Source organism: Carcharhinus amblyrhynchos, chromosome 1 (assembly GCF_965287045.1).
Source record: "Carcharhinus amblyrhynchos chromosome 1, sCarAmb.v2.hapA, whole genome shotgun sequence".
Taxonomy (NCBI): Eukaryota; Metazoa; Chordata; class Chondrichthyes; order Carcharhiniformes; family Carcharhinidae; genus Carcharhinus; species Carcharhinus amblyrhynchos.
In genome coordinates this window covers 97,111,398-97,131,303 of record NC_137324.1, presented here as the reverse complement: position 1 = coordinate 97,131,303, position 19,906 = coordinate 97,111,398, and the positions used below count along the sequence as shown (strand labels likewise).

The following is a 19,906-nucleotide window of genomic DNA, read 5'->3' as shown; positions in this document are numbered from 1 at the left end:
TTGTTCTTCCCAGTGATGTTAATGGGAGCTGATGTATGTAGCCTTATTGTTACAGCCAATGTCTAATGATGGTTTGAAAACATTGAGCTGTCATGACCATTTAAATCACTTTAACATTGTGGTCAGCAAGAATGACAAAGAAAACAGCAAGACTATTGAGGACTGTCAGTGTAATGCGGAATGTCCCAATCAAGGAAAAATGAAGATATTCTGAAAAAACTAGATCTTTCCAATGCAAACAAGTGCCAGGGATTCCCATGTATTCTGTTTATCTATAAAGTGTTTTGTGGACTCAAGGGCCATGACCCTGTCAAGCCTATATCTGATCCACAGATCCAAGAACTGTTGGGGGAGAATCAAATACTCTTTAGGCACATAAGTGGCTACCGTGAAATCTTCCTTGCAGTGATTGACATCCCCAGCTTGTCGAAAGCCGCTGGTCAATAAAAATAGTAAGAAGTCTGACAACACCAGGTTTAAGTCCAACCAACTTATTTGATAGTAAACTCACAAGCTTGCGGGGTTTGCCCCTTTGTCAGGTGAATGGAGAGTTCGTAGAATATAGAACATCGAACATTACAGCGCAGTACAGGCCCTTCGGCCCTCGATGTTGCGCTGACCAGTGGAACCAATCTAATGACCCTCTAACCTAAACTATTCCCATGTTATCCATATGCCTATCCACTGACCATTTGAACGCCCTTAAAGTTGGCGAGTCCACAACTGCTGCAGGCAGGGCATTCCACACCCTTATTACCCTCTGAGTAAAGAACCTACCTCTGACATCCGTCCTATAACTACCACCCCTTAATTTAAAGCTAAGTCCCCTCGTGTTAGCCATCACCATCCCAGGAAAAAGGCTCTCACTGTCCACCCTATCTGATAATCTTGTATGCCTCAATTAGGTCACCTCGTAACCTTCTTCTCTCTAATGAAAATAACCTCAAGTCCCTCAACCTTTCCTCATAAGACCTTCCCACCATACCAGGCAACAACCTGGTAAACCTCCTCTGCACTCTTTCCAATGCCTCCACATCTTTCTCATAATGCGGCGACCAGAACTGTATGAAATTCTCCAAGTGTGGCCGCACCAAAGTTTTGTACAGTTCAGGATCAACAGGGTTTGCTGGGAAACCTTCCAAGGGTACAAGAAAACCATGTGGCCCCATGAGCCAAAACTAACTGATGGTGGGCTTAGAAATAATGGGTTCAAAATGGTTCAATAATCAGACAAATTTTCATCCCCTCTTGATGGCTGGGAATCCCACATTAGCCTCTTTCAACCACTGACTTAATAGGAGAGGTTTTGCCATTGATGGGAGACGATATCGGGCCTCTCTTGCGATTAAGTGAGTGTGGTCCCCATGTTTCCCATCACACCGAGATGCATTAAATCCAGCCTAAGCTTTCTCATTGGCTCAGCACATTTAGCAAGTGATTATATAAACTGATAAATCCCAGATTTGACCCCTAGTGCCAGTAGCTTGTCTCAATGGAGAGACAGTAGTTAGTCCTCAGTGCTCTAGATGATGGAAATGATTAAGGTTCCTGCTCCTGGTCACTATCCTGTGACCCATATTGAAACTGCGCTAAGGGAACTTTTGAATGTGGATAGGATCAGGTTTGGCTGTGATACCATCCATATTGGATAGCCAACAGTTATTGGTTCTGTAGCCTGACAGAGAAATTGCAGTGGTGATCTGTCCTTGTAAACAGGATTGGTGGAAAATAACTCAGGTACATAGGCTAACAATGGAACGCACAACCTGACAGGAAGGGGAAGAATGTTTTTTCTAACAAGCCTCACTGCAATGGGCCCATCTCACCTTGTTTAGCAGAAAGAACTCCTGTAAGTGCACTACTGCTGCTTCTCCCACTCGACTTCGGATGCTTTTTACGCTCAAGAGCATTCTGTGTGAAATAGAAGTTAGGAAATGATGAGGCAACATAATTTTTAAAACATAATAAAGAAAGCCAGCCTCTTCCAGATTCAACCCAAGAGGGTCACCTGACTCATCACATGATGAATAAAGGGCAGGTCACAAAGTAACCAATTAACAGTTCATTCTGACTGTTAATCTCAATCACTACAAAATACACTTGGCTCATTAGAGTTAGAAATATATTGGCAATCAGCACACTATATTTCAAAACAACAGAGAAGTAAAAGAACATAATCAATGAGGTATCCCAACAGAGAAGGAACCCATTTTTTATCTTTAAGTTCACCCAAGAACAATTACTAGGTATCACATTGGAAAGGAGGGAATAGTCAGAAACAAATCAATTTCTTACTCAAAAGGATAGAAAGAAAGCTTTACTAGAAACTACCTAACTTCTTATATCATCTACCTGCAAGTGCAACAACATTTTGGGCTTGATGAAAAGGAGCACAGAGTACAATAAAGAAATGATGTTGAATTGATACATAACATTAGTTAGCCAACAGGGATTCAAATACATTTTTTCTTGAAAGCCCGAATGCAGGTAAGTAAGGCCATGAATAAAAATAGTCTTTTTGTTCTTTATAAATGAGGCCCATGGTATTAAACAAGCACTATTTGTTTGCACAAGACATAGATTAGGCCACAGTTAGAGTAAAGTCAGAGGCACTCTTTTGCAGACAGAACATTAAAGCCAATGGGTAGCAACCTGCTGTGTGTATCACAGTGGCGAAGGTGGCCTGCCATTGATTGGCGTGGGATCTACTGGACCTGCTGTTGTCAATAGGATTTCCTATTGAATGCACCCCTCATTGGCAGGAAACCCTTGACCAGGGTGTGCTGTAGACAGGACAGGAAAATCCCACCCAACCATATGAATGGCCAGAAAATTCCAGCCACTAAGATAGAACTATACATATATTCAACGGGATGATGCCAAAATTAAGAAACTATAGGTATGAGAAGGGATTTTAAATACTGGAACTATTTCCACTAGCTCAGACAGGGTTAAAGGTTTAATAAAGAATTTTTAAATTAAAGGATCTAAAAAGGAAAGGCTACTTCCTTTAGTTGAGGAGTTGGTGAGATGTCACCAATTTGAAGTTGCCACAAAGAGAATGAGGAATTTAATTAAACAGTGAGTTGTTTGAGCATGGAATGCATAATTACATGGAATAGTTGAAATTGAAAACATAACATTTTGAAAGAAAAATGCTTAAATGGCCAATTGATTATTTTGTGTGCTTTAGCTCCTACAGCTCTGTGGATGTCACTGGTGGGAGTCCTCTTAATGATCAAACTGTCAAGGAATCGTTACAGAAAACAGCTAAGGATTTGAAGTGAGAAAAATTAAGGGAGGATTTAAAAAGTAAAATTACACATTTGCTGGATTGACTAAATGACATTGATGCTTTCTGTGAAAATGTTCCTTCTAAATATGACAAGACTACAGAATCTGAATTTATCCGTCACAACTCTGGGCCAGAATACTAAGTCCAAGGCCAGGCTTTTGAGAGACGCTGAATTTTTGGTAAAAACCTGAACGAAATTACTAAAAGGCAAATCAATTGATAACTATAATAATGGCATTTGAAAAACATTTTGGATCTTTTAATTTTATTTAAATTTTAGTTTGGACAAAAGGCACAAAATCTTTAAAGACTTAAGAATAAAATGGATAGCTTTAGCTTGCATATTGGTAATAATAGTAAGATTAGTATTGAACTGAAAGAAAAACTGAATAAAACTGCAAAGATAAGAGATAGGTCAGAAGGTTGGTCAAATTTTAAGAACCTGCAAAGAATGACTAAAAAAAAAGAGGGAGAAAGAAGAATATGAGAGAAAGCTAGCAAGTAATACAAAGGCAGACAGTAGAAACATAGAAACTGGAAGCAGGAGTAGGCCTTTTGCACTTCAAGCTTGCTCTGCCATTCATTCTGATCATGGCTGATCACCAAATTCAATATCCTGATCCCACCTTCCCCCTCAAATCCCTTGATCCCTTTAGCCCCAAGAGCTATATCTAATTTCTTCATGAAATCAGACAATCTTTTAGTCTCAACTACATCCTGTGGTAGTGAATTACACACATTCACCACTCTCCGGATAAAGAAATTTCTCCTCACCTCAGTTCTAAAAGATTTACCTCTTATCCTCAAACTATGGCCCCTAGTTCTGGACTTCCCCACCATTGGGAACATTCTTTCTGAATCTATCCCGTCTAACACTGTTAGAATTTTATAAGTTTCTGTGAGATCTCCTCTCACTCTTCTAAATACCAATGCATATAATCCTAACCAACTGAGTCTCTCCTCATATGACAAACACGCCATCCCATAAGGACACTAAAACTGCACACAATACTCCAGGTGTGGCCTCACGAACACCCTGTACAAATGCAGTAAAACATTCCTATCCCTATACTCAAATCCTCTTGCTATGAAGGCCAACATACCATTTGCCTTCTTTACTGTCTGCTGTACCTGCACACGTACTTTCAGCGATTGGTGCACGGGTACTCCAAGGTATCGCTGAGTATCCACCTCTCTCAAATCTATACCCATTCAACTAATAATCTGTCTTCCTATTTTTGCTACCAAAGTAGATAACCTCACTTTTATCCACATTATGCTGCATCCGTCATGTAGCTGTCCACACACTCAGCCTGTCAAATCACGCTGAAGCATCTCGACCATCTTCCTCACGCTCACCCTCACACCCAACTTTGTATCATCTGCAAATTTGGAGAGAATACATTTAGTTCCCTCTTCCAAGTCATTAATATATAATGTGAAAAGTTGGGGTCCCTGCAGAATCCCATTAGTTACTGACTGCCAATCAGAAAAAGATCCATTTATCCGAACTCTTTGCTTTCTCTCTGCTAACCAGCTTTCTTTCCATCTCAAGACATTACCTGCAAACCCATTATCCACTTTAATGTTACATAGTAGTCTGAGTAAGAATAAGAGATTCTACAATTATTTAAATAGGAAAGGGAACTAAAGCTTGTGTTGGTCCACTGGAGAGTGAATGTGGGGCAATGATAATAAAAAACATGGAAATGGCAAGTGTTAAGTGGGTATTTTGTGTCTTTCTTCACAGTAGAAACATACAAAACTTCCCAAAGACACTTGAAAATCAAGAGGTGAATGGGATGGGGAAACTTAAACAATCACCAACACTACGCAAAAGGGGCTGGGAAAACTATTAGACCAAAAGGATAACACGTCCACAAGACTAGATGGCCTGCATCCTAAGGGTCTTAAAAGAAGTGGCTGCAGAGTACATTGCTTGTAATCTTTCAAAATTCCTTCGATTCTGGAAGGGGTCCCAGTGGATTGGGAAATAGTAAATGCTCTTCAAATTTATTCAAGAAAGAACGGAGACAGAAAGCAGGAAATAACAGACCAGTTAGCCTAACATCTGTCAAAGAGAAATTGCTAGAATCCATTATTAAGGAAGCTATAACAGGATACTTAGGAAATCGTAATTTGATCAGGGAGAGACAACATGGGTTTGTGAAAGGGAAATCTTGTTTATCTAATTTATTAGAGATTTTTGAAGATCTAGCAAGCAAGGTGAATAAAGGGAAATCTCCAGATGCAGTGAACTTAGATTTCCAGAAGGCATTTGATAATGTGTCACATCAAGGGGTCACTACAGAAAATAAGGTTACATTGTGTAGGGGGTAACATATTGGCATGAATAAAGGATTGGTCAGCTAACAGGGAGCAGAGAGTAAGGACAAATTGTTTTTTTGAGTTGACAAGCTATAACTAATGGAGTGTCACAGGGATCAGTGCTGAGGCCTCAATTATTCATAATCTATATCACTAATTTGGATGAAAGAATCAAATATATGGGAGCTAAATTTGCTAATGACATCAAGACAGGTAGGAAAGTAAGTCAGGAAGAGGTAGAGAGTCTAGGTTAAGTGAGTGGGCAAAATGTTGGTAGATGGAGGACAATGTGAGTAAATGTGATCTTGTCCACTTTGACAGGAAGAATAGAAAAGTAGTATACTAATCAAATGGAGGCCAAAATGTTGTCCTAGAGGCCAAAATATTGTCTGATTTCAAGAAGAAATTAGATATCGCTCTTGAGGCTAAAGAGATCAAGGATATGGGGGGAAGGGGAATCAGGTTATTGAATTCAATGATCAGCCATGATCACTATGAATGGCAGAGTAGGCTCAAAGGGCTGAATGGCTTACTCCTTCTAATTTCTATGAGAGAGATTGCAGAACTCAGTGGTACAGAAGGGTCTGTGTTCAAGAATCACAAAAAATTACTATGCAGGCACAAGTGATTGGAAGGCAAATGGAATATTGATATTTATGGCATGGGAAATGGAATATACATCAGGAAAGTTTTATGGGAACTAGACATGGGACATTGGGGAGACCACATCTGGAATACTGTGTACAGTTTTGCACCCCATATTTGAAAAAAAAACTGCGTTGAAAGCAATTCGGAGAAGGTTCACTTGACTCACTCCTGGGATATGTTATGAACAAAGATTTGACAGTGGGGCCTATAACCATTTGAGTCTAGAAGTATGAGGGATACTCTTACTGAAACATAGAAGATCCTGAGGGGATTTGAAAGAGTAGATACTGGGTGAATATTTCTACTTGTGAGAGGGTCTAAGACCAGAGGAAACAGTTTAAATAAAGACATCTACCGTTTAAGATGGAACTGAAGAGAAATTGTTTCACTTAAAGGGTCATTAGCCTATGGAATTCTCTTTCCCGAAAAGAGTGGAGGCTAAGTCTAAATTTATTCAAGGGTGAGTTGGACAGATTTTTGTTAGGCCAGGAAAACAATGGTGATAGGAGACAGACATCAAAGTGGAGTTGAGATGCAACAAGATCAGCTATGATCTTATTAAATAAGTGGCGGAACACGTCCTAAGGGCTGAACAGCCTACTCCTACTTTGAAGCCTTATGTTCCAAAATATACCAAAGGTAACTGCAATTTATTTTCCTAACAGGTGGCAATGATTATAATGGACTTTTTACAGTCATAAATTTTAGTAAATAATGCATGAAGTATATTCCATCTTGAAGGACTGGCAACACCGAGGCTGAGTTTAAAATTTGAGCTGATTACAATATATATTGATTTTTATTTTCTACTAATGAAATAATATGAGTCTCAATGCTGGTGCATTAGCATGTTGAAGCAAACAATACCTTATATTTAGAGATGTTGTTTTTAAGGATGTTGACTTCTTCCTGGATTTGTTTTAAATGTTCATGCAGATACCTGGAAAATAGAAGAACACAAAGAGATAACATGTAGCTTTGCTCCTACTCTCTAAGATCAAAGCAGGCTGGCTAATTTTCCAAACTAGAGTGAAGGTACTCTAAGGCTGACTTTCCAAGTCTATGCTGTCAACAGGGGGCCTTTATTGGAGACCATGGACAGAGCACATGTGACCCCTTCAATCATAAGTAAATTTTCCCTCATTAAAATCAATGATTGTATTTATGCTCATTCATTTAATATGATTAGGACAACTTGCACTGACATTCAGAAGTTGGAAAATCAGCAATAGTTTATATTTGCACATTGCTATATCTTGATTTCCTAATGCTGGTGTCCTAACCTAACCTGCAAACAACATTTATCAAAGAGTCAAATCTGCAGATAAGATTGATCAGAGGGACAAGGCAGTAGGCAAGATGAATTACAGAGACAGACTGTAAAAAAAGATTGACTTTACATAACAACCCAGTAATCTCAAAAAATCTTTTCATAGAATCATAGAACGCTTACAGTAGAGAAGGAGGTCACTAAGCTCACTGTGTCTGTGCTAGATCTCTAGGGGAGCAATTTACCTCATCCCCTTTCCTTGCCTTCCTATTCTGGTAATAATCCAACTGTCTCTCAAATGCCCCAATTAATCTGCCTCCTCCACACTCTCAGGCAGTGCATTCCAACTCATAGCCACTCACTGCCGAAAAAGGTTTTCCTCATGACGCCATTGCTTCTTTTCCCAATCAACTTTAAATCTGTGCTCTCTAGTTCTCAATCATATCTACACTGATTTTCTCTGTCTTGAATGACACTAACTTAGCCATTAAGCATTGTAGACATGTCCAATACATAAAAGGGAAGGAAGAATATCTGACAGTTTGCTCCAGACCTCAGGCACATCTTGTGGAGAAGTGCAGTTGCAGAAAGGTGTTGATATGACCAGTAGTGTAAAGGCAATCCAAGTGAGATAGGGAGCAAGGACTTTCAGAAACTGATCCCATGCATTTACTGCCTATGAACATAATGATATAGACTTTCAGATAGACTCAAAGCTGACCTTGGCATCTTGAAGCAGAAGGTTAGCCAAATGGGGAAGGGGAGTAAAAGAGGGAAGGAGGAGTAGCATGAATGCAAGGACAATGTCTTGGTTGCACAAGACTCAATAATTGGAGGACAGACAGCATTTTTTGTAAGCAGAAACAAAGGTTTCACTAGATACATTGCCTATCTGGTTCCAGGTTAAGTGAAATCTCAAAACTGCCTTAAAGGATAATGGAGAGGGATGGGGTCTCATCACCGTGATCCACAGTGGGACCAATGACATAGTAATGAGTAGATAATAACCCTGTTAACGACTACCTAGAGCTTGGAAATAAATTTAAAACCAAAACTTCAAGCATTATAATCTGTAGAACACATGCCTAAGATTCCTTTTACTTTTTGCATGTCATTTCTTACTTTTTAATGTCATGTCATTACTTGTTGCATGTCATCACAAGCTGGAAAAAGTGGGTGATTTCTTCTGAAGCTTCCCAAAGAGCTTTTGGAATTTTTGTTCCCAAATCTTTAAATTTCACGTCCACATTATTTGCTATTCACAACATTGATGGACTCCCTGAAGCTGCAAATGATTACTAATTTCAGAAAATTGAGCGACAATCTGTACCAGAACCTGTTCCACCTGTATCAGAACCTGCTTTTAACCATTTGGGTGTAAACTAAACCCATTTCAGATAATCTACCCTTCAGCGTGAACAACTTCTGTTGTTTAAGGATGACATTTATGCTCTTATAAAACATCACTCCCTGACTTGAGATATTCAAGTGGGAATGAGACTGTCAAAAAAAAGTCAAAAGAAAAATGAGTTTTATTGTGATATGTGACCTTTTAATACAGAAAGAAAAAATGGCAGGGTTTGAAAATGAGGTTTAAAAATAGTCACTAGCTATTTTTCCTCAGCAGATGCAAAGTTGGAAATGAAATTGGAGGATGTTTGGAGAGGGAGAGCAAGTTTTTCTGACAAATTGCATCACAGAATAGAATGGATACAGTATGGAGGAGGCCATTTGCTTTCCGTGAAAGTGCAGACTTTCTGGAAGAGCAAATTGGCTAGTCCCCATCCTTTCCCCGCAGTCCTGCAATTATTTCTTTTCTCTGATAATGTTCAAATTTCCTTTTGAAAGCCATGAATGTATCTGCTCCCACCAATGCAATTCAGACCTAACCATAAGAATATTTGAAAAATCCCAGCAGGTCTGACAGCGTCTGTGGAGAGAGAGAGAGAGAGAGAGAGAGAGAGCAGAACCGACATTTAGAGTCTAGGTGACTCTTCATCAGAGCTGGTTCATCAGAGAGATTCCAGCATCTGCAGTATTTTGCAGTTATCATAAGAATATTTGTCCTCCCTTGGTTTTATGCCAATCGCCTTAAATCAACTCCCTCTGGTTCCTGACCATTCTGCAAATGGCAGCAGTTTCTCCCATGAAAGAATAAAAAAAAATCAACAGTTGCAATGGTAGGATTTGAACCCAGGTCCCCAAAATATTAGCCTGGACTTCTGGATTACTCATCCAGTGACGTCACTAACCAAAGTCACCATTAGATGATGATGGGGATATATGGAAGGGCAGAGACAGAAAGGGATGGATGCAGCTGCAAAGTAATTTGGTGCGAGTTGTGGTGTGTAGTAGTTGGCACATGAGGGTGCAGGTGAACGTGCCACCCCGATTTGTCACCACAAATCATCTACCCTGATTTGATAATTAATCTGCTTCCAGGACTGAATCCAGCATAGCACCACCTTTCGACATTATTCGCCTTACTCACCAATATCCAGACCTTCCTTCTTGCTCTCTGATTCAAGCTTTATCTGCTGTCAACAGAGAACTGTATCTCCCTGAGAGGACTATAAATACCACAGCATCAGGTTTGAGGAGGGATCTGTGACTAACATTTGTGTTCCCACACCTGCTGTTCACTAAAGCACTTGTTCTTGCCTGTTAGCCAGCCCAGACTGCTGCTGTCCATGTGGTTGCTGCAATCCAAGCCCGGCTTTCTGGGAGCAGATCTGCTCCAGCTCATCCTCCAAAGGCCATCGACAGACTTGTCATTTTGGAAATCAAATAATACATTGCTTCCTCCATTTCCTCATCTGTACAACACTTAATTGTCATCTTTGCAGCTCTCCTCTAAATTGTTCAGCTGAATTAGATTCATGCAAATCACCCCATTAGTCAAAAAACTTAGAAGTCAGATGTTAATGCTATGGCTGGATTAAAAAGCAAACTGAAAACACCCTTCAGATATTTTACTGAGCAAATTACTGCGGGTGCTTGGACCGATCAGATAGTTCTGGATTCCTCAGGCAATAGCAAGTCCTCCTCCTTTGGGTGAGGCAATACATTAAAATTCCATCCTCTGGGGTTTTGGCATCATCATAAAAACATTCTATTACTGTAGAAAACTTCTATAAGGAATTCCAATTTGACAGGTCCGCAAGAATTTATCCTCAACCATCTTTTGTGATTCTTGACTCATTCAGATTTTATAACTTTGCACAAAGTTTTTAAATTTCAGTTTTAACCATTTCTGACAGAGCGTATCAAGGGTACCTGCGTTATAGCTTGCAGATTATCCATGGTCTCTGACCCATGGCCATCTGTCCATTGAAATCAAATCCCATTTCCATTCAAATCTATCTTGCTAGTTCGTCTGGTTTGAATTTCACTGGTCAAAATCAGAAAGCCAATGGATATATGCAAAACATTGAATACTTTGGCTTAAATTTTGAACATTTCATTGTCTGCACCCAAACATCTTATGAAGATGAAAGGCTTTTTTATTTCTGCAGTGCATCAAAAGGAATCACCAATGAGGAAATATGGAATACAAAATGCAATCCATCAGCAGGAAAGACATCTTCCGCTTGAATGAATCAATTCTATCTGTCGGGTGCTCACAGGATATTCAATTCATACAATGCATGTAGTTCTTTTTTAAGATAGGAATTATAGAATATGCTCTGATCGGTTACCTGCCTCTGACCTGTTTCCTGAAGTAGCTGCCATCCGAAAACTGTGCTTAAAGTCACAGGGTTCCAGGTTCAAGCGCCACTCCAGGGCTGGAGCACAAAGGTTAAAGCTGACAGTCTAATGCATTACTGAGGGAGTACCATCTTTCAGATGAGACATTAAAATGAGGCTCTATCTGCTCACTTGAGTAAATATAAAAGATCCCATGGCACTATTTCAAAATGGGGCAGGAGAGTTATTTCCATTCATTATTTATCCCTCAATCAATATAATCATCATATTGTTGTTTGTGGGAGTTTACTTTGTGTAAATTAATTGCACTGCAAATGTGGTACCTTATTGGCTGTAAAGTACTTTGAGACTTCCAGTGATTGTGCAAAGTGCTAAATGAATGTATGATTTTCTTTCTTTTTCCTTTCTTAATGAGCCATCTTGAATAAGACCACGGAATCAATCAAAGGTCTTTGTTAGTCAGATAATTGTTCAGCAAGGCTAGTATCAGTGACCTTTTCCTTCATCTGGCTGGTGGCAGAGGGGGAGTAAGTTCAAACCGAAACCCATTGAACTGCCAAGCGATAGTTCAATGTCATAGAAAAAGGACAGCTACTTCTTGAGCGGCAGAGAGGGGGAAGGTAGTGCTTTGGAGAAGCAGAGAAGAACCGTTTTGAGTTAATACCCAAGCAGGGTGTTTTTGAGAATTCATTTTCTATTTGAAATGAAGGGACCAATACAGACAGGGTCTTGGAGATGTAAGGAGCAGGGGGTCAGTGAGGTGGGCCTTGCTGGTGAAATTCTGATCGAGAAAGCTCAGGCTGAGTGGAACAGTCTTTCAAGTGCAAATTTTAATCTAGCATGGTGGGGAGATGTGAGCCTATGGGAAAGCTGGAAGTTTAATTGGAAATGTCCCTCCAATACTAGTTATCTGCCTGAAGTGGGGTGCTTAGCACAAGGTTTGGTAAGACGTATCTCAATTGTGATATTTAGTTAGTGCCAAAGTACCTTTTTTAATTTTGTGTACTGTTGTCAGTTAGGTAAAGTTTGATCTATGTGACTATCAGTTTGTTTGTTATAATGAAGCCTTAAAACTTGTCATCTTGCCCTTTGGTTCTTTCTGTCAGTGGCTGGGAAATTCGTCTTTTTATTGGTCTTCACAGGGATCCTAACGGTAACTTTGTGAAACCATGCACAGTAATGACAGAATTGTGACAGCATTGAAGGAGGCCATTTGGCTCATCAACTCTGCACCTGTTCCCCACATGAGCACCTAATGCCATCCCTCCACCTTTCCCCTTCAGAAGACGGAGGAATAAAAATGTAAAAATTAACAGGAAATATTCCTACTTTCCTCATGCATTCAGGATAAATTACATATTTCATAGTTGATGATAATGACCACATTATAAATATTACTCATGTACAATCTGCTAGAAGGACTCAGTCACCTGTTCTCCATGCATAATGCATCAACATCAATTATTCGGTTTTCATGTCCTCCAAGAATATGGTTAATCTCTTGATTTAGGCGGTCAGATTTTTCCTGGTAGAAAGAGCGTTCGACCTTAACATCTTGAAGCTCATCCACCGCTGCTTGATAGTCATGATCCAAACGTTCAATCTACAGCAGAACAAAAACTCTGTTGAGTCACTAGACTGTCAGAGACATACATAGGAGCATTAAAAATAGGAGCAGAAGTAGGCCATTCAGCCCATCAAGCCGTCTCCACTATTCACACAGATCATGGCTGATCATCAACTTCTATACCACTTTCCCCCACTATCCCAGCATCCTTGATGTCACTAGTATTCAAAAATCTATAGACTTCTGTCCTGAATGTGCTCAATGATTGATCTTCTACAGCCCTCCAGGGAAACAAATTGCAAAGATTCACCACCCTCTCTAAGTGACAGAATTTCTCCTCATCTCAGTCTGAAATGGCCTGCCTAATATTCTGAGACTCTGTCTCCCTCACCAGCCAAGGGAACCATACATTATCCTCTGTAGGAATTTTACCAGTTTCAATTAGATCGCCTCTCATTCTTTCAAAATCTAGAAAATACGGGCCAGTTTCCTCAACCTCTCCTCATAAGACAATCCAGCCACCCCAATTATCAGTCTGCTGAATTTTCATCGCACTACTGCTATGGCAAGTACATTCTTCCTTAAATACAGAGACCAAAACTGGGACAGCATAGTGGCACAGTGGTTAGCACTGCTGCCTCAGAGCACCAACGACCCAGGTTCAATTCCTGACTTAGGTCACTGTCTGTGTGGAGTTGCACGTTTTCCCTGTATATGTATGGGTTTCCTCCGGGTGCTCCAGTTTCCTCCCACAATCCGAAAAATGTGCTGCTCAAGTGGATTGGCCATGATAAATTCTTCCTCAGTGTACCTGAACAGGCGTCTAAGTGTGATGACCAGGGGATTTTCACAATAACTTCATTGCAATATTAACTGTAAGCCTACTTGTGACACTAGTAAATAAACTTTAAACGACCTGCTTCCACTTTAAAACACAATACCCAGGTATGATCTCACCAAGACCTTACACAAATACAGGAAGATGTCTTTATTACTGTATGCAAATCCCCTTGCGATAAGGGCTAACACTCCATTTGCCTTCCTAATTTCTTGCTGCACCTATATGATCACTTTTAATGACTCATGAACAAGATCACCCAGAGCTCTTTGGGCATCAATGCTTTCCAACATCTCACCACTAAAGAAATACGCTACCTTTCTGCTTTTTCTACCAGTGTGGATTGCTTCACACTCATTCACATTATATTCCATCTGCTTTGTTCTTACCCATTCACTTAACATGTCCAAATTCCCTTGAAGACTCCTTGCATCCTCCTCACAGCTGACATTTCCATCTAGTTTTGTGTCATCAACAAATTGGGAAATATTATATTTGGTCCCCATGTACAAATCGTTTACATAGATTGTGAAAAGCTGGAGCACATGCCCTGATCCCTTGCTATGCCACACTCGGCCAATTTGAGAATGATCGATTTATTCCTACTCTTCCCTTCCTCTCTCCTTTCCTTCTCAAATAGCGGGGTTTTATTTGCTACTTTCCAGTCTGAAGGAACTTTTCCAGAATCAATAGCATTTTGAAAGATGATGATCAATGCATCCACTATCTTTATACCATCTCCTTTAATACACACATGTAGTTCATCTGGTTCAGGCGATTTATCAATCTTCAATTCAATTAATCCAATCCAATAATCTAATTACAACTAATCTATACATAAACTGTTTACCCAAAATATTATAACAACATCTGTGAATTAAAATCCAAACTGGAGAAGCATGTCTATAGGAACATTTAATTTTAAAACTGAATTTAATTGTTTTTTTACCAAGCATCACAACTGTGAATACATTTTGTTTAATTGCTCATCAATACATTTTGAAAAATACATTTTGTTTAATTGCTCATCAATGGGTATGATAAGTTGTCATTTACATGCCGATACTCATTCAATTTATCTATCTGGGACATCAATATACAGTCTTTTTTTGGAATGTTATATCTGGAATCCACTTGACATTTCAATTGCTCACCCGAAATATGTTTTGTAGATTTTCTCCCCTAGTCCCTACTGTCATCATTCAACCTCGCAGTTGCTGAATACCAAGCCCCATTTCCAGCATTGACACAATGGGCTGAATGGCTGTTTTCCAATCGTAATGACTCTCAATGCTGGATTTTACAAGGTCTGTCATCCTTACCCCCAGCTAAAAAGTCATGGGAGGCTGTGAGCCCAATCACAGTCCAAATGTCAGCCCCACAACAACTTAACACAGGCAGCAGCATTCATTGCTTTAAGATGCGGCCTCCATCCCTTTCTTGGGAGGAAGGCCCTTAGAAAGCTGCTGGTCAATCAGATGGTCAGAAGCCCCATAATCCCTGCAGGACCAGTGAGACAACTGACAACTGCTGGCTGTCCCATCATGCTGAGGAATCATGTTAGGTCTGGGGTTTGGGGTTTTAATGAGTGGGTGAGTTTAAGAGGCCAAGTTCAGGTTAAATGGGAGAATAGCCTTTAGGGGGTACGTCTGTTGGGCCCAGAAAGCCCTGAAAGGAAACTGCCCCATCTTGCTCAACACCAGCCAGTTTAACAAAAGCTGACAGGCTTCCTTGCAAGGCATGGGCCTCTTCTTGTTATAGGTGCAATATTGGAGGAGGTGGAATGGGCCTCAATAGACCTAAACGTGGGCAGTCAGCGATGTCTTCTCCCTCAATATAAAACTTCAAACAACTTGGGCAGGCAAGTACGTGGTGGGAAGGCCACCCACTGGATTTTATCCATCTCCCCAATTGGCAGTGGGTGTACAATCTAGCCCCATGACTCCCAAACATTGCAATGGTTTAACCAACTGATCAATCTCCCTCCTTTTCTCTCCCTTTCTATCCTCATATAGCCTTGAGCATTATATCAGCAATTAAGTATGCCAGATCTAAAGAGAAAATCCAGTGAGAAGGACAACAGGAAAGTATAATCTGCATGAAGTGAACTTCATTCTTACAATAGTGAATAGCAATTTGCTACTGGACAGGAAGATATTTCAAAGAGTAATATCTGTGGGCACCAAACAGTGAACATAATAGGTTGAGAGATTGAGAAAGAAATTTTAACTTAAAAATAGCAACTTTGTGTCAGGTGGCATGGGCGGGGTTAGTATCTGAGAGATCAGTTTTCCAATCCAAACTCACCCTCAGATTGCCAATTTCAGGTTTTAACTGAGACCAGAAGGTGGGCAAGCTACCAAAATATGCCCAGGAATCCGCCAGCCTCATTGTCATCTTACATTTCAGCTTTAACTGTTGGTTGCGTCTCTCCAGGAATCAGGTAGCCACAAGGAAGTAAGGATTTGGCAGATTACATCTACGTCTTGGACTCTGGTATCTGCCTGAGAAGCCTTTGCAATTGGGCATTCCTGACCACTACTACAACCTTCTGTCCTGATGCCTCCAATCTTCCCACCATGAGATCTACAACGTTCACCACACTAACCCCCACAGCTTTCTATTCTAATTTGTATGGGTTGGGGGAAGGAGTGGGGACGTCATCTCGAGGAGCATTAGAGAAGTCAACTCTTGAGGTAATAAAGGTGTGGATTCAGTCTTAGTGTGATGGTGGTAGCAGTAATGGCAAAGGCAGTGGAAGCAGGTGGTCTTGGAAATGGAAAATGTTCAGGTCAGAGTTGCCCTTTATACCAATTCCATAGAATAGAATCCCTATTGTACTGAAGGTGGCCATTTGGCCCATCGGGTCTGCATCAACTCTCAAAAAGAGCATCTTGCCCAGACAGAAAATCTCAGCAGGTCTGGCAATATCTGTAAGGAGAGAAAAGAGCTGATGTTTTGAGTCCAGATAATCTTTTGTCAAAGTGAAAAGGAATAGAAAATGGGATATACTTATACTGTGGGTGAGGGAAAGAAAGATGAATCATAGCCACAAAAACAAAGGGAAAGGCTGCTAATGGGAGTCCATAGAGGACCTGAGGAAACAAAGAGCTGAAAGTTCAGAAGGAGAGAGGTTCGAATGGGGGGCAGAAAAATTAAGATGGCTAATGTCCTGTCGACAATTCCCAATGAAAAGATTGAGGGCAGGTAATTGTTCCAGTGGGTGTGTCCAATTGGAGGCAGAATGTTGGAGGTGCATGAAAAAAATCAGTGGAATGCGGGAGGACTCTTGCTCAAAGAAATGGGCATAGAGACAAAGGCGATGGAAGAAGAGTTCAACATCATGTCAAGCCCTGAATTCACTGAGGTGGGGATGTAAGGGTACAACGCTGAGTCCTTTGTTGAGAATAGTATACTAAGCCTCAGAGAGTGTGGTGAACACAAGGCAAGGGCTGGGGCTAGAAGAAATGGGGTTTAAGGGATTGGGACTGGCGAAGGCCTAGGATGGGCAGTGGGCTACCATGAGCGGCCTTTCCCCTTGTTTTTGTGGTTATGGCTCATCTTTCATTCCCTCACCCACAATATAAATATCTCCCACTTTTTATGCCTTTTAGCTTTGACAAAGGATCATCTGGACTCGAAACGTTAGCTCTTTTCTCTCTTTACAGATGTTGGCAACCTTGTTGAGATTTTCCAGCATTTTCTCTTTTGGTTTCAGACTCCAACATCTACAGTAATTTGGTTTTATCCAGCATCTTACTCGGGTCCACCTCCTGGCCTATCCCTGTAAACCTGTGCATTTATCATGGCTAATCCCCCTAACCTGCATATCTTTGGATTGTGGGCAGAAACCAGCACACCTGGAGGAAACCCATGTAGACATGGGGAGAACATGCAAACACCACACAGACACCAAAGGCAGGAATTGGACTCAGGTCTTCTGGATAATGCTGCCAAAAAAGGCATTATAAACAAAGAAAAGGAAGAGAAAATTGAAATGCATACAGTACAGTGAAGGTGGCACATGAGACAGGGAGAGAAACAACTGGAGCTGATCGTCTCAGCTTACCCTCTGATTTCAGCTTCTCTGCCATTTGGCCATTCACACCTTCTATTCTATGGGCTGCCATTAGCACCTCTTAGTCTTTCCCCTTATTTTTGTGGCTATGATTCATCTTTCATACCCTGAAAGAAAATAATTACAGATGCTGCCAGACTTGCTCAGATTTTCCAGCATTTTCTCTTTTGGGTTCAGATTCCAGCATCCGCAGTAATTTGTTTTTATGGAGGTGACTTAATGCTTTTCTTACAACAGGCATCAGTGAGACTCTGGAAACCAGAGGAGGACTACAGCAGAGACCCAGTGGAAAAGATGGAGTGTTTGACAATGATATTGCAGAGAGATTGAGGTTAAACAGTGAGAAAAGGATACAGTTGCACAGGATATTATGTGTGACTCTGATAGATACAGTCTAGGTGCTGTGTTTGGCTAAAAGCTGAATTTCTGAGAAGTGAATACAAGGAGTACGATGAGAGTTGAATACATGATTGAATAATAATTTTAAAAAGTACCTGTTCTCGTGCTTTTTCCAGCTGCTGAACAAGGTCCTCACGTTCATGTGCAGGAAAATGGCGAGCCCCTACTTCTTCATCACCCAGCCGCTGTTTTGCAATCGTCATTCTTAGGAGCTCAAGGAAAGAGAAAATATATGATTATCATCACAGCCATTGCTTGAACGAACCATGGAAAATAGGAGCAGGAATAGGCCATTCAGCCCTTTGAGCCTGCTCTGCCATTGAATGTGATCATGATTCTTCATCTCAATGCCATACTCCTGCTCTCTCCCCATACCCCTTGAAACCTTTAGGTCTAGAAGTCCATCTAATTCTTTTCTTAAATACATTCGGTATCTTGGCCTCCACAGCCTTGTGGAAGAGAGTTCCAAAGGTTCTAGGGAAAAATTTCTCCTCATCTTTGAAATGAGATATGACCTATCCCATATCCTGAGACCATGACCCCTTGTTCTAGATGCAATGGCCCGCCTCCAAAGGAAACATCATCCTTGTATCCAGTCTGTCTAGCTCTGTCAGGATTTTACGCATTTCAATGAGATGATGGTCACTGGATAAGTTAAATTTGATTTTCAATCAATGGAATTCTTTAGGGATTGCTTTTTGCAATGCTGCCTGCTTTTCTGTTAAAACGTCAAACCAATGGCCTTGATCATCATGCAAATAATACATCAGTTTGAACAACACTTTGATTTTCAGGATGATGTTAAATAGTCCTTTTATGATGTGTCATTGATATCAATTGGTTGTAAAGATCAATGGTCTTTTCATAGCACATCAATTTAAGAGCCCTTTAAAGAAGTTTATTGATTCAGCTGTGCAAGCATTCTCAAAAAACTGAGTTTGAAATTTAGCATTTCCTTAATACTTTCTAAATATACGATAATAATGATACAGAAACTAGATTCCCCTCTTCCATAAGATAAAAAGTGTGGACTATAACACTAACAGAAAGATGGGTGGTTGAGGGTGGGGGGAGTTCAACCCTTTCCTTCACAACAGACTGGAAATGTTCAGGGTCAAATCATCAAATTCGTGAAATCCAACTCCAACCCACTGTGAATGAATCTGGTTCTGTTTTAACCATGGCAGATAGTGGGGCAACTGGGCACACTGCTCAGGAGAGGCAGGTCCAAGATAATATTCTGATAAGGCTCCATTCCTGAGATTTCGGCAGCAATGTGAAATGAACACTTCCAGAGTTTGGGAACATTGTCAGGAAAATGGAGGCAAGCTTGAGCCACATTAAAGAAAGCTGGTTAAAAATTAAAAATCCCAATATGAATAAAGGCTTGATGTTCACAGCTGTCTTTTAGTTCCCTTTGGAAAATGGTGGGGGAACACTACATGTTGTATCACACACTTTGGCACTGTTGACAAAGGGAATTGCTGGCGTTATGACTGCTTTTGACGGTTTTACTCATTTGAAGTACAATCAGCATCCACAGCAGCAAGGAAGTGCTGTGGAGGGAGCTGGAGAGAGGGGAACAACAGGGAACTGAAGATCATAAGAGGCACTACCTACTCAGCACTCTACAGACAGAGGTTCAGTTTATTTGACCTTTCGAAGAGCTGTCTTTCCAGAGGGTGTGACTGCCACGTCAGCTGATCTTACAAAACATGCTCCCTGTTGGACAATGTGAACAAGAACCTGCTTGTCTCAAATTGACAACCTGTTAC

The 19,906-nt window shown here is 40.6% G+C and overlaps 1 protein-coding gene across 3 annotated transcripts in view; it reads right to left on the bottom strand.

The window, feature by feature from the left end:
• The window catches only part of LOC145343258 (coiled-coil domain-containing protein 149-like), a 118,151-nt gene that overhangs the window by 47,652 nt on the left and 50,593 nt on the right, over positions 1–19,906 (bottom strand). For all 3 annotated transcript variants that reach the window (XM_080189363.1, XM_080189374.1, XM_080189383.1), the window contains exons 5-8: positions 18,227–18,343; positions 12,680–12,852; positions 7,139–7,211; positions 1,827–1,911 (exon numbers count right to left, since the gene is read on the bottom strand). In XM_080189363.1, the coding sequence (XP_080045489.1) occupies positions 1,827–1,911; positions 7,139–7,211; positions 12,680–12,852; positions 18,227–18,343 (448 nt within the window). The remainder of the gene's footprint in view (positions 1–1,826; positions 1,912–7,138; positions 7,212–12,679; positions 12,853–18,226; positions 18,344–19,906) is intronic.